We start from the raw sequence: 16,814 nt of genomic DNA, 5'->3' as shown, positions 1-16,814 counted from the left end.
CTGCCATCAGGAAGAAGGTACATCAGCCTCAGGACTCACACCACCAGGTCCAGGAACAGCTATTACCCCCTCAGCCATCAGACTCTTGAACCAGAGGGGATAACTTCACTCAACTTCACTCACCCCTTTCACTGAACTGGACTCACTCTCAAGGACTCTACATCTCATGTTCTCAATTTTATAGTTTATTTATTTATTATTATTATCATCATTACTTTTTTTTCTCTTTTTATATTTGCACAGGTTGTTGTCCACCCTGCTGGATATGGTCCTTTATTGATGCTACTGTGTTTCTTGTATTTACTGTGACATATATGTGCTTTGACAATAAATTTACTTTGAATTTTGAACTTTAGAACTTCAGCATCAAATTTTCAAAACATAGAGACCAAGGGCTATAGGCACATAACAATGACTTTGGCTAGCCCCATTTTGTTGAGTTTGGCCCATATCCTGCTGAACATTTCCAAACCAGTTACCTGTCTAAATGTCATTTAAACATTGTAATGATGCCCACCACTACAGCTGCCTCTCACAGCTTGTTTCATATACCTACTGCCCTGCGAGTGAAAAGTTGTCCTTTGTGTTATGCTTTGTAAGTCCAAAACACAAAAGTAATTGAAAGAAAAACACAGGAGCCAGGGAAAACTCACGTATGTTTAGTTTTACTTTCAGTGAGGCATGCACATATAACTTGGTGGTGAAATGACATACCGTTCACGTAGTTTTACATATAACCCATAATGAATTATGCAAACAACAAAGAATGCTTTATCAAAGAACATATTTACAATATTACTCAAATATTACAATATACTATATAATACAACTACTATATAGATATCAACAGCATTGTAAATTTTAAATTGTCCCATTCAGGTCTAAAGTTTTCATTGCTGCAGAGGTTTTCTTACTCTAGTGGGATACTGTCTTTCCTGACCGGGAGTGGGGTGTGGGACGGGTCACATTACTTGGCAGGTGAGACTTGTGGCTGTGAAACAATCTCAGGTTCTGGCTCCTCCTCCATGGTGGTTGTAGAAGGTGACTCTGGGACTGCAGGAAGTGGTTCTGACAGCTCTGGACACCTTTCTTCTCTAAAAATTGACTCTGATCTCCTCAACTGATTGATGTGTTGTCTCCAGATGACATCAGACACAGCCTCCACAGTGCATGACAGTGGTCCAGTTCTGTGGTTAAGCTTTCCAAATACCCACTTTTGATCACCTCTGTAGTGCCTTGCCAGGCCTGCTTGTCCAGGAGTGAAATATTGAACCTCCTTTTTTGAGAAGCCATCAGTTTGTCCCAACTGTTCATCCTGCATACTGCTTCTGGGATTGGGTTTGAGCAGATTCAGGCATGAGCACAAGGGAAGACCGAGAAACAGCATAGCTGGTGAGTTATTGGTTGGGGAATATACTACATTGTGATATGCAAGGAGGAGTTTAGCAGGTTTCCGATTCAGTGTCAGTGTAATGTGTTCTGCTGACATTGCTCACAGTGAGTTCTTTAGACTCTGGACAAAACTTTGTGCTAAGCTATTTGCAGCTGGGTGGTATGGTGCAGATGTAATATGTCTTATTCCATTCATGTTCAGGAATAACTGAAACTGTTCCACAGCAAACTGTGGTCCATTGTCATGGACTAAATGTTCTGCAACAACAGTCCTTGAGAAGAGGCTTCTCAACAGTGTGCGAGGCTGTGGTGGAGGTTATTTGGAACACTTCTGGCCACTTCGTCACTGCATCCGCTGCTACAAAGAAATTTATGCCTGTGGATGATCCGGCAAAATCCACGAATCCTCTGCCAGGGCAATGCAGGCTATTCCCAGGGACAGAGCGACACCATTCCTGGTATCTTCTGCGGGTGTTGGCCTTCCAAACGGTGCATAGTGAGCTGCTCAGTCTGCTGATCTATCCCAAGCCACCAGACAAAGCTTCAAACCAATGCCTAGATGACTGGCACGTAGCACATCCAACACTTTGGCTCTCGGCTTGGATGGTACAACTCTCGATCCCCACATAAGGCAACCACGTCAAGGCCAAGCTCACCCTGGCACTGGTAAAAATGGGAAACTAGGATTTCTGCTGCATATTCCAGTCATTCTGGGTGGTCTTTTCTGGTTTCTCTTTGGATCATCTCTGCCATAATAGGGAGACTTTTGATTTGCATTAAGGAGAATGCATATGCCAAGAGAAACGTTCTCTTTTGCAAATTTTTCAGGTATTTCCTTTTCCAAGGACATATGGGACTATCCATCAGCATTTCCATGATTAGTTGTCCTCTTGAATTCTATCTTCTCGTTGTGCCCTCCAAGAAAAAGTGTCCATCTCTACATTTGTGCTTCCTCCATTAGTGGAACACCCTTCTACAGATTGCAAATGGACACTAGTGCTTGTTTCTTGTTAGTTATCACGTTGTACATCTTTAGGCTACTTATTCCTGTGTTACTCTCATAATTATCAGACTTTTCATCAATGGCATGCAGATTTGAGCTCTGTTTGAAACTGTAACTTGACTTTTTAACTTTTTTCTCTTCCCTGTGTAGTCCATTTATTTTTGTCTCCCTGATATATTCTCTGTCTGTGTCCTACTTTGTTGCATTTTCTGCAAGTTTCACTTTTAAACCTGTAGTCATCTGGCCCTTGCCACAAGAGTAACACAATTTGTTCAGCCAAGCAGGTTTCTGTTTAGACATTGCAATTTTGTTCATACTCACTTTAGTTCCTGACTGCCTCAATTGCATCTCTGTCTGCTGTTTCCATTGAGATAGTGATACTGCTCTTTTGGAGCAGTCAAACTTCTAAGCAAATTGTATGCTTTTCTACATGTGAGACTCAGTAAAACTGGCACTCGTTTCTCATTGGCTACTCCATTTCCTTTAAGATACTGCTCAATTCATTCAGAATACATGAGCCAGTTATCTGTTGTGCAATCAAATGCATCTACCTTACTGATGTGGCCAGCTACTTCGGCTTTTTTATTTATTATTATTATTATCACACGGAACTATTCATGAACACGTGAATGTCATCCATTTTCTGCATTTTTTTAACACAACCATCTCTCGACTTTACGAAGAAAAAAACCCGCTGTACATCTTTTAACTTGAACCTCCCTCTCTCTCCCTCCCTCCCCTCCCTCCCCCCCCCCGAAGAAAAACATGTCTCACTGTGCTTCAACAGGTAGATAGTCATCTCGGGTTCATTTTAAAATTTATTTGTCATTACTTTAAATGAGGCGTGCACATATGGTGTAATGATGTATGCCATTCACGTAGCTTTAGATATAACTCATAATGAATTACATAAAACAACAAAGAATGCTTAATAAAACAATATATTTACCATATTGCTGAAATATTAAATGCACAGCACCTTGGATTGGATCAAAATTTTATTCCCACTTACCTAAATCCTATGCCTTCTAGATTTTAACTTTACTACCCTAGTAAAACGACAGTGACCTTATCTCTGCCACTTATGATTTTATGCCTCACCCCTTAGCCTTCTACACTCTCGGGAAAAACTTCCAGCTTGTCTACTCTCTTCTTATACTTCAAGCCCAGGTAACATACTGGTGAATATTTTCTACACCCTTTGCAGGATAACAACATCCTAATTAAAGCTGAGCAACCACAATTGCACACAATAGTCCAAGTGTGGTATTAGCAGTGAATTGTACAGCTTTCAAATGATGTTACAACTCAGTGCCCTGAGTAATCAAGTCAAGCATGCCAAATGCCTCCTTCACTGCCCCGTCTATCCTTGTCTCCACTTGCTGAGAACTGTATGCCCATATCCCTAGGTCTGTCTGTTCTACAACACCCTCTAAGGTCCTACCATTTACTGTGTAAGTCTTGCCCTGGTTTAATTTACTGAAGTGCAACACCTCACACTTATCTGCATTAAATTCCATCTTCCATTCTTTGGTCCAGTTGTTAGTCAGTCTATATCTTAGATAACACTATTCACTGTTTGCTGGACCACAGATTTTGGTGTTATCTGCAAACTTACCATGCCAATTACATACTCATCCAAATTATTATTATAGAGGACAAACAACAGTGGAATCAGCCCTGCAGCACACTGCTGGCCACAGGTCTCTAATCTGAATAAATATTCCTTCACTACTACCCTCTGTCTCCTCACCAAGCCAATTTTGTATCCCACTTCCTAATTCACCCTGGATCCCACATGAACTATCATGCATGATCTTGTCAAAGGCCTTGCTTAAAGTCCATTTTGACCTTGTCAGTTCTCTTCATTACTACAAATTCAAGCAAATCCGTGAGACAAGATTTCCCCACACAAAGCCCTGCAGTTTATCTCTAATCAGTCATTACCTCGCCAAATGCTCATAGAACCTGCCCCTCAGAATCCCAATCCAATATATTTCCTACCACTGATGTTAGGCTCACTGGTCCGGAGATCCCAGGCTGTCCTTGCAAACTTCTGTTAAAATAAAGGCACAACATTTGCTATCCTCCAGAGTTCTGGTACCTCATCCATGGCAAAAGATGATGCATTTTCTTATCTAGCTTCCCAGAATGTCCTAGGATACAATTGGCCACAGAGATTAATATGCCTTAAGACCACCAGCACCTCTTTTCTAATGTGGATATGTTCCAAGACATTACCATTCATTTCCATCAATTCTTTAGCTTCTGTTACCTTCTCCACTGTAAACATAGATGAGAAATATTCATTTAAGACCTAAACCATCTATGGATCCACACACATAGATAGCACATTGATACTTAAGTGAATTCTCTCCCTTCTTATTCTTTTGCTTTTAATATACTGCAGAATATCTCGAGATTCACCTTTAACTTCTCTGCCAGAGGAATCTCATGTGCCTTTTTTGTTCTTCAAATTTCCCTCTTAAAGGTACTCCTACATTTGTTATACACAAGGGACACACATAAAAGTTGCTGGTGAACGCAGCAGGCCAGGCAGCATCTCTAGGAAGAGGTACAGTCGACGTTTGGGCCGAGACCCTTTGTCAGGACTAACTGAAAGAAGAGTTAATAAGAGATTTGAAAGTAGGAGGGGGAGGGGGAGATGCAAAATGATAGGAGAAGACAGGAGGGGGAGGGATGGAGCCAAGAACTGGACAGGTGATAGGCAAAAGGGATATGAGAGGATCATGGGAAAGGAGGCCCAGGGAGAAGGAAAGGGGGGAGGGGGGAAAAACCCAGAAGATGGGCAAGGGGTATAGCGAGAGGGACAGAGGGAGAAAAAGGAGAGAGGGAGAAAGAATGTGTGTATATAAATAAATAACCGATGGGGTACGAGGGGGAGGTGGGGCATTAGCGGAAGTTAGAGAAGTCAATGTTCATGCCATCAGGTTGGAGGCTACCCAGACGAAATATAAGATGTTGTTCCACCAACCTGCGTGTGGCTTCATCTTTACAGTAGAGGAGGCCGTGGATAGACATATCAGAATGGGAATGGGATGTGGAATTAAAATGTGTGGCCACCAGGAGATCCTGATTTCTCTGGCGGACAGAGCGTAGGTGTTCAGCAAAGTGGTCTCCCAGTCTGCGTCGGGTCTCGCCAATATATAGGAGGCCACATCGGGAGCACCGGACGCAGTATATCACCCCAGCCGACTCATCCTTACTTATCCTTGTAAGCGGAACAAGTGGTACAAAAGCCCTTACACTTCCTCCCTTACCACCATTCAGGGCCCCAGACAGTCCTTCACCTGTGAGTCGGCTGGGGTGATATACTGCGTCCGGTGCTCCCGATGTGGCCTCCTATATATTGGCGAGACCCGACGCAGACTGGGAGACCACTTTGCTAGATTGTGGGAACAGTTCATTGATGGGATGAGTGAAGGTTATCCCCACTGGTCCAAGATCCTGATGGATGAGGGGTAATAACTGTTCCTGAAACCGGTGGTGAGGGTCCAGGTGCTCCTGTTCCTTACTTTTGATAACAGCAGCAAGAAGAAAGCCTGGCCTGGCTGGTGGGGGTCCTTGATGATGGATGCTGCTTTCCTACAACAGCGCTCCATGTAGATGTGCTTAATGGTGGGGTGGGCTTTACCCATGATGTACTGGGCTGTGCCCACTATTTTTTGTAGGAGTTTCCATTTCAGGACATTGGTGTTTCCATACCAGGCTGTGATACAGCCAGTCAATATACTCTCCAGTACACATCTATAAAAGTTTTGTCAAAGTTTTAGATGTCAAGCCAAATTTTCACAAACTTCTAAGGAAGTAAAGGTGCTGCCATGCCTTCTTTGTAATTACTTATGTGCTGGGCATTGCATTTATTTCAAGAGGACTAGAATATAAGAACAAATATGTGATTCTGAGACTTTATAATGCATTGGTCATACCTCACCTAGAGTATTGTGAGCAGTTTTGGGCCTCTTATCTAGTACAAGATGTGCTGGCATTGGAGAAGGTCCAGAGGAGGTTCACAGGAATGATTCTGGGAATAACAGGGTTAATGTATGATGGCTCTGGACCTGTACTGGCTGGAGTTTAGAAGAATGAGGAGGGATTTCAATGAAACCTGTCGAATATCAAAAGGCCTAGACACAGTGGAAATGGAGAGGATGTTTCCCATAGTGGGTGAGTCTAGGACCAGAGGGCACAGCCTCAGAATAGAGGGATGGCATTGAGGGCCAAGCCATCGGATATATTTAAAGCGGAGTTTGATAGGTTCTTGGTTAGACAGGACGTTAAAGGTTACAGGGAGAAGGCAGTAGAATGGGGTTGAGAGGGATAATAAATTAGGGATGATGGAATGGTGGAGCATACTCGATGGGCAGAGTGGCCAAATCTCACTCCTGCATCTTATGGTCTAAGTGAGTGAGCAAAAATTTGTAGATAGACTTGATGTGGGAAAGTGTGAGATTAGAAGAATCTAAGGCCTGCCTATTATCCAAGCAGAGGAAGATTGTGATGAACAGAGTATAGATACTATAGAAGGATCCAAATATTTATGTCCCTGAATCAATAAAGGTTAACAGGAATGAGTAGCAAGTGTTTAGAAGGGCCTTTGTTTAAAGAGGTTTCTAATTAGTCAAAAATTGCTGCAACTCTTTAGGTATGGGTGAGGACAAACTTGGAGTACTCTGCATAGTCTTGTTCTCCTTATTTATATATTATATAATGGCATTTAATTACACAGTCAAAATCTAAGATCAGCATTCACCCTGGATCTTTAGGGCTGCAAAGCAGTGACTCCACTTGTTACACCATTGTGTTTGAATAACATAATATCAAAACAAAAGGCAACAAAAATAGTATTCCAAATCAAATCTATAAATTAAACCATACAACATAACAAGAAACATCAACTAAATAATTTTGTGCTCTTAGTGCTAGTCTTCATTAATTCTCATGTACCTGCCTAGCGCTACACCAATAGCAGTAACAGGTGGAAGGCAGTTGACTTGCATTCGAGAAATTGCAGATCACTTTACAGGATGACTCTGCGCTTTGGGCCTAGAAGTCCCCCACTTGTCAACAAAGGTAGTATCAGTCTGGATTAATTGGCAAAAGCATGAGAACAGATTAATCGTGGTTGGATTACAAATGCTATCACCTGCAGTTTACAAATTTGAGACAAAGGAAAGGTAGATCACGAGAAACTGGATATGACATACTGTTAAATTTTATGATCTTAAATTTTGTCGTGAAGAGGCTAATTACGCTGGGTGAACATTGAACACTGATCTTCAAGGCTTATGCTAATGGCAAACTGTGCCTGTTCCTTTAGGCTAGTCTCTCTTGCCACTTGTTGCCTATTGCCTTATCTTGTAGGAATGAGAACCTTGTTAAGTGTACTTGGGATTAAATCCTAGCCTTAACCAGTAATGCTTGAATCCCACAATTGACAAGTAAAAAAACATAATTCTATATTGAATCCTGGTCTCTGTTTAATGTTTGAATTATTCTTTCAGACCTTGATAAAATTGGATGTAATACAAAAACATTGAAGTCCTTACAACGTCTAAAATTATGTACCTATTCAAAGTATTAGCCTTACTGCCCATTCTCCTCATATCTGATGGATGGTATGCTGAAGATTTTCCATGTGATAAGAGAAATGTTTAAATTTCCTCTCTTTTTACACCATTTATTTAATTTTATATATACTTTGTATTGTAATTTATAGATGTTTTTAATGTGTTGCCAGAAACTTTCTGCAAAGCAACAAATTTCATAACATAGGCCAATGATATTAAACCTGATTCTTATTCAGGTTGGGAGTTTGCTCCACAATGACTTCTACCAATTTACACAGCCTCTGTTTAAGAGGGGCATGCTGGCTTCCAGTAGTAGCTTTCCATTCTTAAATTTGGGCTGTTTTGCTGTTGCAGAAGAGCAAGGCTTAGTATATTCAGCCTTGAGTATAAGCTGAAATCATCAAAATATGCAGACAACATAGACATACATGGAGTGCTCTCTGCACTGGGAAGAATAGGTACATTTCACAATTCCAGTATTTTTTTCAAACTATTAACCACCTTACCCTGCAAACATAGTTGTGATGATAATGGATTAGAAGTTAACTGAATGGTTTAGGTATTCTCTGAAGCTAATTGAATGAATTTGTGAAATATTGTAACAAGAGCTGTTGATTCATTGGGATCTTTATACAGTGTACCAAATGCACTGAAGAGATCAACTACTCTATGGCTTTTGGGCATGTGCCTTCCCCTTCTTCTCAGTTTCTTTTAAACTTTTGTCATAGACGGTATTTGTATTCGTTGCTATATATCCAAACAGTAGTCATCTTGTAAAGCTGTGTTATACGTAATTTACAGATTTGGTAAAATCTACCTTGCTTGCTGCAAATGGTTAAAAATAATTACTTGATTGTTTATAGAGCAATCTATATCCTCTGTACGTCTCTGGTGTATTCAGTGATGTTCCCTGGTGCTTTGACAACAGTATGTGATTAATCCCCGTAGTGTCTACTTGCAAAAACCTTGATGTGAAAAAATTAAGGGAGATGATAACTTCAGAAGCAACACACACAGAATGTAAGAAGAACTCAGAAAGTTAGGTAGCATCTATGGTGGGGAATGAACAGTTCAACATTTCGATCCAAGACCCTTCATTAGGACTGGAAAGGAAGAGAAAGAATATGGGCAGGAGGGGAAAGAGTACAAGCAGGCAAGTGATAAGTGAGACCTGGTGAGGGAGAAGGTGGATGGGTGGGGAAGAAGGGGAGATATGATGTAACAAGTTGGGAAGTGTTGGGAGGCAGTCAGCTTATTCCCAATGCTACAATGTATTAGCCTTACTCATGAAGGCTATCGGTATTCCCTCCATAGATGCTGCCTGGCTTGCTGAGTTCCTCCAGCATTTTGTGTGTGTTGCTCAAGATTTCCAGCATCTGCAGAATCTCCTGTGTTTTTGGTAATGTCCATATTCATTGGTAAAACATTGCCCCTCAATCCAGCAGGTTCCACGGGCGAAGTGCCACATTTTAAATTGATGTTCTTCTGAGAATGAGTCACAGTTTGCATACTCTTTTTCTGTGCCCCAACAGGCCCAAACAAGTTGCTTTTATTGTTTGTGAAGTTTCTTAAATATTCTGAAAGATATGTAATTGCAACCTACTTATTTCTTTCTAATGAGATCCTGTATCATAATTTATCTTCTCCCCAGTTTGATGAACATCTTCCATTATTCCAGCAAAAAAATTACTCAGCTGTTGTTCCTGATTGCTGTCAAGCACTGACACTTTGCATTTTTGTTTAAGCAATCACCCTTCTTCGCTAATGACATATGAAGAGATTTTAATTCAGTAGATGCTTAAATCTTCCATCATTTTTTCTTTTGTGTTCCAGGCACAGAATCTCCAAGTCGAAGTTCAGGTCAGTTAATACATTGTAGTTAATGTATTTTTATACAGTGATTTTCTTTGTTTACTTTCTCTTAAAGTTACAGATATTGATTCAATGGCAATTTTATTTGCTCAGTATTGAAATTAGCAGGAATACTGTATGAAATTGCAAACGGCTGTTTTGTGAATATACTCGTCAGTATTGCAATACCGTAAACTTGATGTTAACTATAGTTACTGATTAAGAACCATATCATATTAGTAAAGAAGTAAATGTTTTTAATGTTGAAAGAATGCCTCTGCTTTTAGATGGGCTTTAACTGGTAATATCTTGGTATTTGAGAGTTGTTTTATACAGGAATGAAATAAGGATTGATTCTTGATGCATTGTATCTATCCATTTTCTTTTGCTAATCTTTTTAACTGAACTGATATTTATGTAGTATTTATACCATTCTTGGCAGTACATACACTCCATTTCTAGGACTAGTCCCTTCTAATCGGTGATTTTAATACAGCTATCATTACTTCCTCTCCTCAGTGCTTCCATACTCAATTAATGTCCATTGTACCCACCTCTGAGAATACCATATACAAAAATCAGTCATTCTCCATACTAACTGATTTACATTTGCCATGGGCGATTAGCTAGTCAGTAGAACAAGCAGACACCAAGGCAATTTTCATGCAAATTTTGCCAAGCTATAAGTTTTATATTTGTAGCCGAATGTGACATTACATTATATATTTTGCATTTTTACTGTATTAAACAACACAACATCCTTTATACTCCTAACTTCTGAGCAAATGTTAATAACAGATTCTATTGTAAGCATTCTTAGCTGGTTACAAATGAGCCACTAAAAAGACATTGTGGTTTTCCCCATTTTGTTCAAACTGCTAAAAATTTTGTCTTACACAAAGTCATGTAAATACCATTGAGGGTATGTAATTTAAGATGTCTTCTAAGTATGTATTTTTTTCAATTAATGACATTACCAGCTGCCAGTGGCAAGAATACTAATTTTTGCTCAGTGTTGCATAGCAACCCATGTGCCATTTATCCTCAGACCATTCTACTGTGACATAATTATATACGAAACTCAAAATAAGGACAATGGTTCTCTGCTAAGCAAACACCAAATGATATCATCATTATGTATCAGTTTGCCAGGTGTAGGAACTTGTCCTGGTAACCCTTTCCAACATGTTGCATCAATACATGAACAGACTATTTAGGAACGTATTCTCAAAAGTCAGAGCAGAATCTTAAGATGCAATGCTCACCAGTTTTGGAGGGATGAGTGGCTGATAAACTTTGATATTACCAATATTCATTTCCCTTTCCCAGTTATCAGTAACTTTATAACCACAGGATCAATAAAGTATGACTATGACTATAATGTCACAATTTTTAGGGAAGTGTGATCAATAGTGTCTCTGATGGATGCAATAGGCTGAATATATACCAATGCCTTAATTCTGACCATCTTAATTCTATGTTCCTGGCCAATTAATTGGAATGCCTGCAAGAACGTTTCCAACATTGTTGAACTATCCACCCAAAATAAGAGGATATAATAGCTGTGCTGCTTTGCCTGAGATTAACATAGTTGAAAGTGCCATACTAAGATTAAGAAGAATCTTTAGACTGGTGCACTTTCCTTGATAGGTTTCATCAAGACTCCTCTTTAAATTTTAACATCCTCAGTCTACATCAATGTCTGTTCCTGTGAATTTTATGGCGTTGTTAAGATGGCCCTTTCATATTATTTGCAGCAACACAGACAGAACACTGGAGGAACTCAGTGGGTCAGATGGCATTTATGAAGGATAATGAACAGTAGATGTTTCAGGCCAAGATCATCAGGATTGATTATCATCTCAGCCCAAAACTTTGACTGTTTATTTCCCTCCATCGATGCTGCCTGGCCATCTGAGATCCTCCAGCATTTTATGGGCATCGTTCTGGATTTCCAGCATCTACAGGCTCTCTCGTGTCATCATATCAGTTGCACCTAATTAAATAGCTTCCTGAAGAAATGATCAAAATAGGTTTAGCATGGCAAAGGTACGTGTTTGTGCTCAATGGTGGGGAGGGCTTTACCCATGATGGACTGGGCCACATCCACTACTTTTTGTAGGATTTTCCATTAAAGGGCATTGGCCTTTCCATAGAAGACTGGTGGTATGCAGCCAGTCAATTTACTCTCCACCACACATCAGTAGAAGTTTGGCAGTTTTAGATGCTGTGCCGAATCTTCACAAACTCTTAAGGTAGTAGAGGCACTGCCAGACTTGCTTCGTAATTGCCTTACATGCCAGCACAGGTCCTCCGAATTGATAGCACCAAGGAATTTAAAGTTGTTGACCCCCTCTATCTATAATCCTCTGATGAGGACAGGCTCATGAACCTCTGGTTTTCTCCTCCTGTAATCAATAATCAACTCCTTGGTCTTGCTGACATTGAGTGAGAGATTGTTGTTGTGGCTCCACTCAGTCAGATTTTCATTTTCCATCCTATATGCTGATTCATTGCCATCTTTGATTTGGCCTCTGACAGTGGTGTGGTCAACAATATGGCATTGGAGCTGTGTTTAGCCACACAGTCACGAGTGTAAAGCGAGTAGAGCAGGGGGCTAAGCACACATATGCTGATGGATATTGTGGAGGACATACTGTTGCCAATCTGAACTGACTGACATCTGCAAGTGAGGAAATTGAGGATCCAAGTGCACAAGATGGTATTGAAACCAAGATCTAAAAGCTTATTGATTAGTTTTGAGAGAGTGACAGTATTGAATGCTGAACTATAGTTGATAAAGAGCATCCTGATGTCCAAATGTTCCAGGGTTGAGTGATGAGCTAATAAGATGGCATCAGCTGTGGACCTGTTGCACCAGTAGGCAAACTGGAGCAGATTCAAGTTGCTTCTCAGGCAGGAGTTGATTTGTTTCATCACCAACCTCTTAAAACACATCCTCACTGTGGATGTAAGTACGACTGGATGATAGTCACTGAAGCAGGTTACCACAATCTTCTTGGGCACCCGTATGAGTGAAGCCTGCCTGAAGCAGATAAGTGCTTCAGACTGCCGAAGCCAAGAGACTGAAGATCTCACTGAACACTCCAGCCAATTGATCAGCACAGGTTTTTAGTACTTGGCCAGGTACCCTGTCTGGGCTGGATGCTTTCACCCTCCTGATGGCTGCTTGCATGGCTATCTCAGAAACTGAAATCACAGGATCTTCGGGGGCTGAGGGAGTTCATGATGGTTCTTCCATGTTTTGATAGTCAAAATGAGCATAAAAGGCATTGAAATTATCTGAAAGCAAATCCCTGTTGCCACCTATGTCACTTAATTTTACTTTATGAGAAGTGATAGTACTCAGGCTCTGCCACAACTGTCGAGCATCCTTCGTTGATTCAAGTTTAGTCCAAAATTGCCACTTTGCCCATGAAGTGGTTTTTCGGAGATCGTAACTAGACCTGTTGTAACTTTCTTGGTAACCAGACTTGAATGCCTCTGATCCGGCCCTCAGCAAATTGCGGATCTCGTGGTCAGAATCAGAATCAGGTTTATTATCACCGACATGTGACGTGAAATTTGTTAACTTAGCAGCTGCAGTTCAAGCTGCTAATCTAGCAGAGATTAAATAATTATAAATAAAATAAAATAATAATAATAATCAATACACAAGTAAATCAATTACATATATTGAATAGATTTTAAAAAGTGCAAAAATAGAAATACTGTATATTTTTAAAAATGAGGTAGTGTCCAAAGATTCAATGTCCATTTAGGAATTGGATGACAGAGGGGAAGAAGCTGTTCCTGAATCGCTGAGTGTGTGCCTTCAGACTTCTGTACCTCCTACCTGACGGCAACAGTGAGAAAAGGGCATGCCCTGGGTGCTGGAGGTCCTTAATAATGGACACTGCCTTTCTGAGACACCGCTCCCTGAAGATGTCCTGGGTACTTTGTAGGCTAGTGCCCAAGATGGAGCTGACTAGATTTACAACCTTCTGCAGCTTTTTTCGGTCCTGCGCAGTAGCCCCTCCATGCCAGACTGTGATGTAGCCTGTCAGAACGCTCTCCACAGTAGAATTATAGAAGTTTTTAAGTGTATTTGTTGATATACCAAACCTCTTCGAACTCCTAATAAAGTATAGCCACTGTCTTGCCTACTTTATAACTACATTGATATGTTGGGACCAGGTTAGATCCTCAGAGATCTTGACACCCAGGAACTAGAAGCTGCTCACTCTCTCCACTTCTGATCCCTCTATGAGACTTAGTATTTGTTCCTTTGTCTTACCCTTCCTGAAGTCCACAGTCAGCTCTTTCATTTTACTGACGTTGAGTGCCAGGTTGTTGCTGCAACGGCACTCCACTAGTTGGCATCTCTCACTCTGGTACGCCCTCTCATCACCATCTGAGATTCTACCAACAATGGTTATATTGTCAGCAAATTTATAGATGGTATTTGACCTATGCCTAGCCACACAGTCATGTGTATATAGAGAGTAGAGCAGTGGGCTAAGCACACACCCCTGAGGTGCACCAGTGTTGATCGTCAGCGAGGAGGATATGTCCCGCATAGGTTGTGGTCTTCTGGTTAGGAAGTCGAGGATCCAGTTGCAGAGGGAGGTACAGAGGCCCAGGTTCTGCAACTTCTCACTCAGGATTGTGGGAATGATGGTATTAAATGCTGAGCTATAGTCGATGAATAGCATCCTGATGTAGGTGTTTGTGTTGTCCAGATGGTCTAAAGCCGTGTGGAGAGCCATAGAGATTGCGTCTGCCGTTGACTCATTGTGGTGACAGGGAAATTGCATGGTTCATCCAGGGCTTCTGGTTGGGGAAAATGGAATGATTTTGTGGGGACACATTCTTCTACAACTTTTTTAAAGTCTCTGACAATGAGTCAGTGATCAGCATTAATGAAGCTGCACGCAATACTGGATATTTGTAAATGTTAAAAAATACTGCAGTTAAACATAAACTACCAAGTTTAACTATAGTAAACAATCTACAACAAAATGTATTATAATCTATCATTGAAGTCAGTGTAATGTAATCTATCATTGTCCCTCTGAAATTAAAAATATTTCCCAATGTGAAGTCATATTTTTTCATCAGTTTCTTTGTTAAAAATGCTAAAACTATATTTAAAATGCCACATTTTGGAGTGCCAACATGCTCCCTGGAATGGAAGGTTTTAAAATCAACGTGCCATGTATACGAATGCCTCCTCATGTCAGTATAATACTGGAAGTATAGTGGATTCCAATTAATTTGGACACATCAGGACCAGTACATTTTGGTCCAATTAAGCCCCTGCCCAATTAGCCGAAGTTTCATGGAAATAGTTAAAAAAGCATAAAAAAAGACAAGTAATAAAGTATGTAATTAAATGAAATTTGCACCAACTTCCACAATCAATACTACTATAGTATTATAAAATTGTGTATTCGTTCCTAATTGTTATCAACAAAGGAATTCATCTGATATACCTGTACTCTGTCGCATTCTTTTTGATGAACAAAATCAGCACAGTCCCTTAGTGTAGATAATGGACTGCCTTCATACAGTGCTATTGATGATTGCAACCTCCAAATCTTCATTTTCATTGTGACATTCAAGATGATTGTCAGTATCTTCCGATTTAAGATGGCACTGCAGAACACGTGTGACAGCTCACTGGCAGTGCAAGAGGAAAAACATTCAACTGAATGTTACTAATAACAGCTTTTCTGAAGTAAATTGTGGTAAATTATCACCACATACAATGAAGAAGTGAGTGAAGGTGAAGTAACTTCAAGGGATGAAGCGTGCTGGTACAATGCAGAATCGACGCAGGTGGAGTGAGCCATTCGGAGAGGAGAAGTCGAGGCAGAGGAGTCTCATTTCCCATACAACTGGTCTGGGTACGAAGTTGGATTGCTCTGGGTGCTGAGCCGAATTGGAGAAATCGAAAGTAACTTTGGGCTGGACATCAAATTCTGAGCCCAGAGCGTGTCACTAAGCGGCGTGTTCTAGGCCCGGAGCCTTTCGCCGCAGAGGTTCCCAGGTCTTAGTGTTTGGACAATTTAAATGCCAACCTGGATTAGACTGGAAAGACAGGGTGTCAGGATCAGAAGCGAGAGCCAATTTCATTCACTCTCCTGCAATGTTCACTCCTCTCTCCATGGAGCTGGGATTATGAAGACTGCCCTGGCTGCTGTGCTCCGTACCTGCTAATATGATGAACTGATACTGAGGCTTTGGGCCTACTCCGCACTGCTTCAGGGTTCGGATCTAAGGACTTAGTTTGGTTCAGAATGTTGTTGCTCGCTTCTATTGTTTGTATGATTTGTTTTTATTTTCTTTTTCTCTGTGTGTCGGCTCTTGGTCTTTTATTTTAATTGGGTTCTTTTGGGGTTTCTGTCTTTGTGGCTGCCTGTAAGCAAACAAACCTCAAGGTCGTATAATTTATACATTCTCTGATATTAAATGTACTTTGAAACTTTGAACTTCAAAACCTTCAAAGTCTTCAGAGTCACTAACTTGTTTTTAAGTAGTGAAATCATTTCATTTTTACTCCCAGCCATTTCTGGCACCTCAAAGCCTGGATGCTTGAAGCTGCAGAAAGCAAAACAGTTCTGATTTATCTTACTGCTAATTTCCCGTCAACTATCTGTGACAAAAGTCACTGCTTTTTGATCACGAGTGCATGCAACTGACTGTATTTAAAAACTGTTCACTCTAAGTGCGGTGTGGTGTCTAACGGCTGCACAAGCGTACAGGTCTGACACTGGTTTGAAACTGTTCGGTAACAGTTTCCTGCCCTAATTAAGTGCCATGATGTCCCAGATAAATGAAAGGAATATCAATTACTTCTTGTTCTTTAAGAATTGTCCCAAATAAGTGGCTATCCTGATTAATCTATGGCCCAATTAACTGGAATCCACTGTATTTATAAACAGGCTTAGCAAAACCTGGGAATCAGTGAGTAC

General features: G+C 40.6%; 1 protein-coding gene across 2 annotated transcripts in view; it reads left to right on the top strand.

Annotated features, from left to right (window-relative positions):
• The window catches only part of cacna1c (calcium channel, voltage-dependent, L type, alpha 1C subunit), a 669,326-nt gene that overhangs the window by 410,019 nt on the left and 242,493 nt on the right, over positions 1 to 16,814 (top strand). For both annotated transcript variants that reach the window (XM_063058026.1, XM_063058027.1), the window contains one exon: positions 9,820 to 9,846. In XM_063058026.1, the coding sequence (XP_062914096.1) occupies positions 9,820 to 9,846 (27 nt within the window). The remainder of the gene's footprint in view (positions 1 to 9,819; positions 9,847 to 16,814) is intronic.

This window comes from Mobula hypostoma, chromosome 9, assembly GCF_963921235.1.
Source record: "Mobula hypostoma chromosome 9, sMobHyp1.1, whole genome shotgun sequence".
NCBI classification, from domain to species: Eukaryota; Metazoa; Chordata; class Chondrichthyes; order Myliobatiformes; family Myliobatidae; genus Mobula; species Mobula hypostoma.
This window is presented reverse-complemented; position numbering and strand designations above follow the sequence as displayed.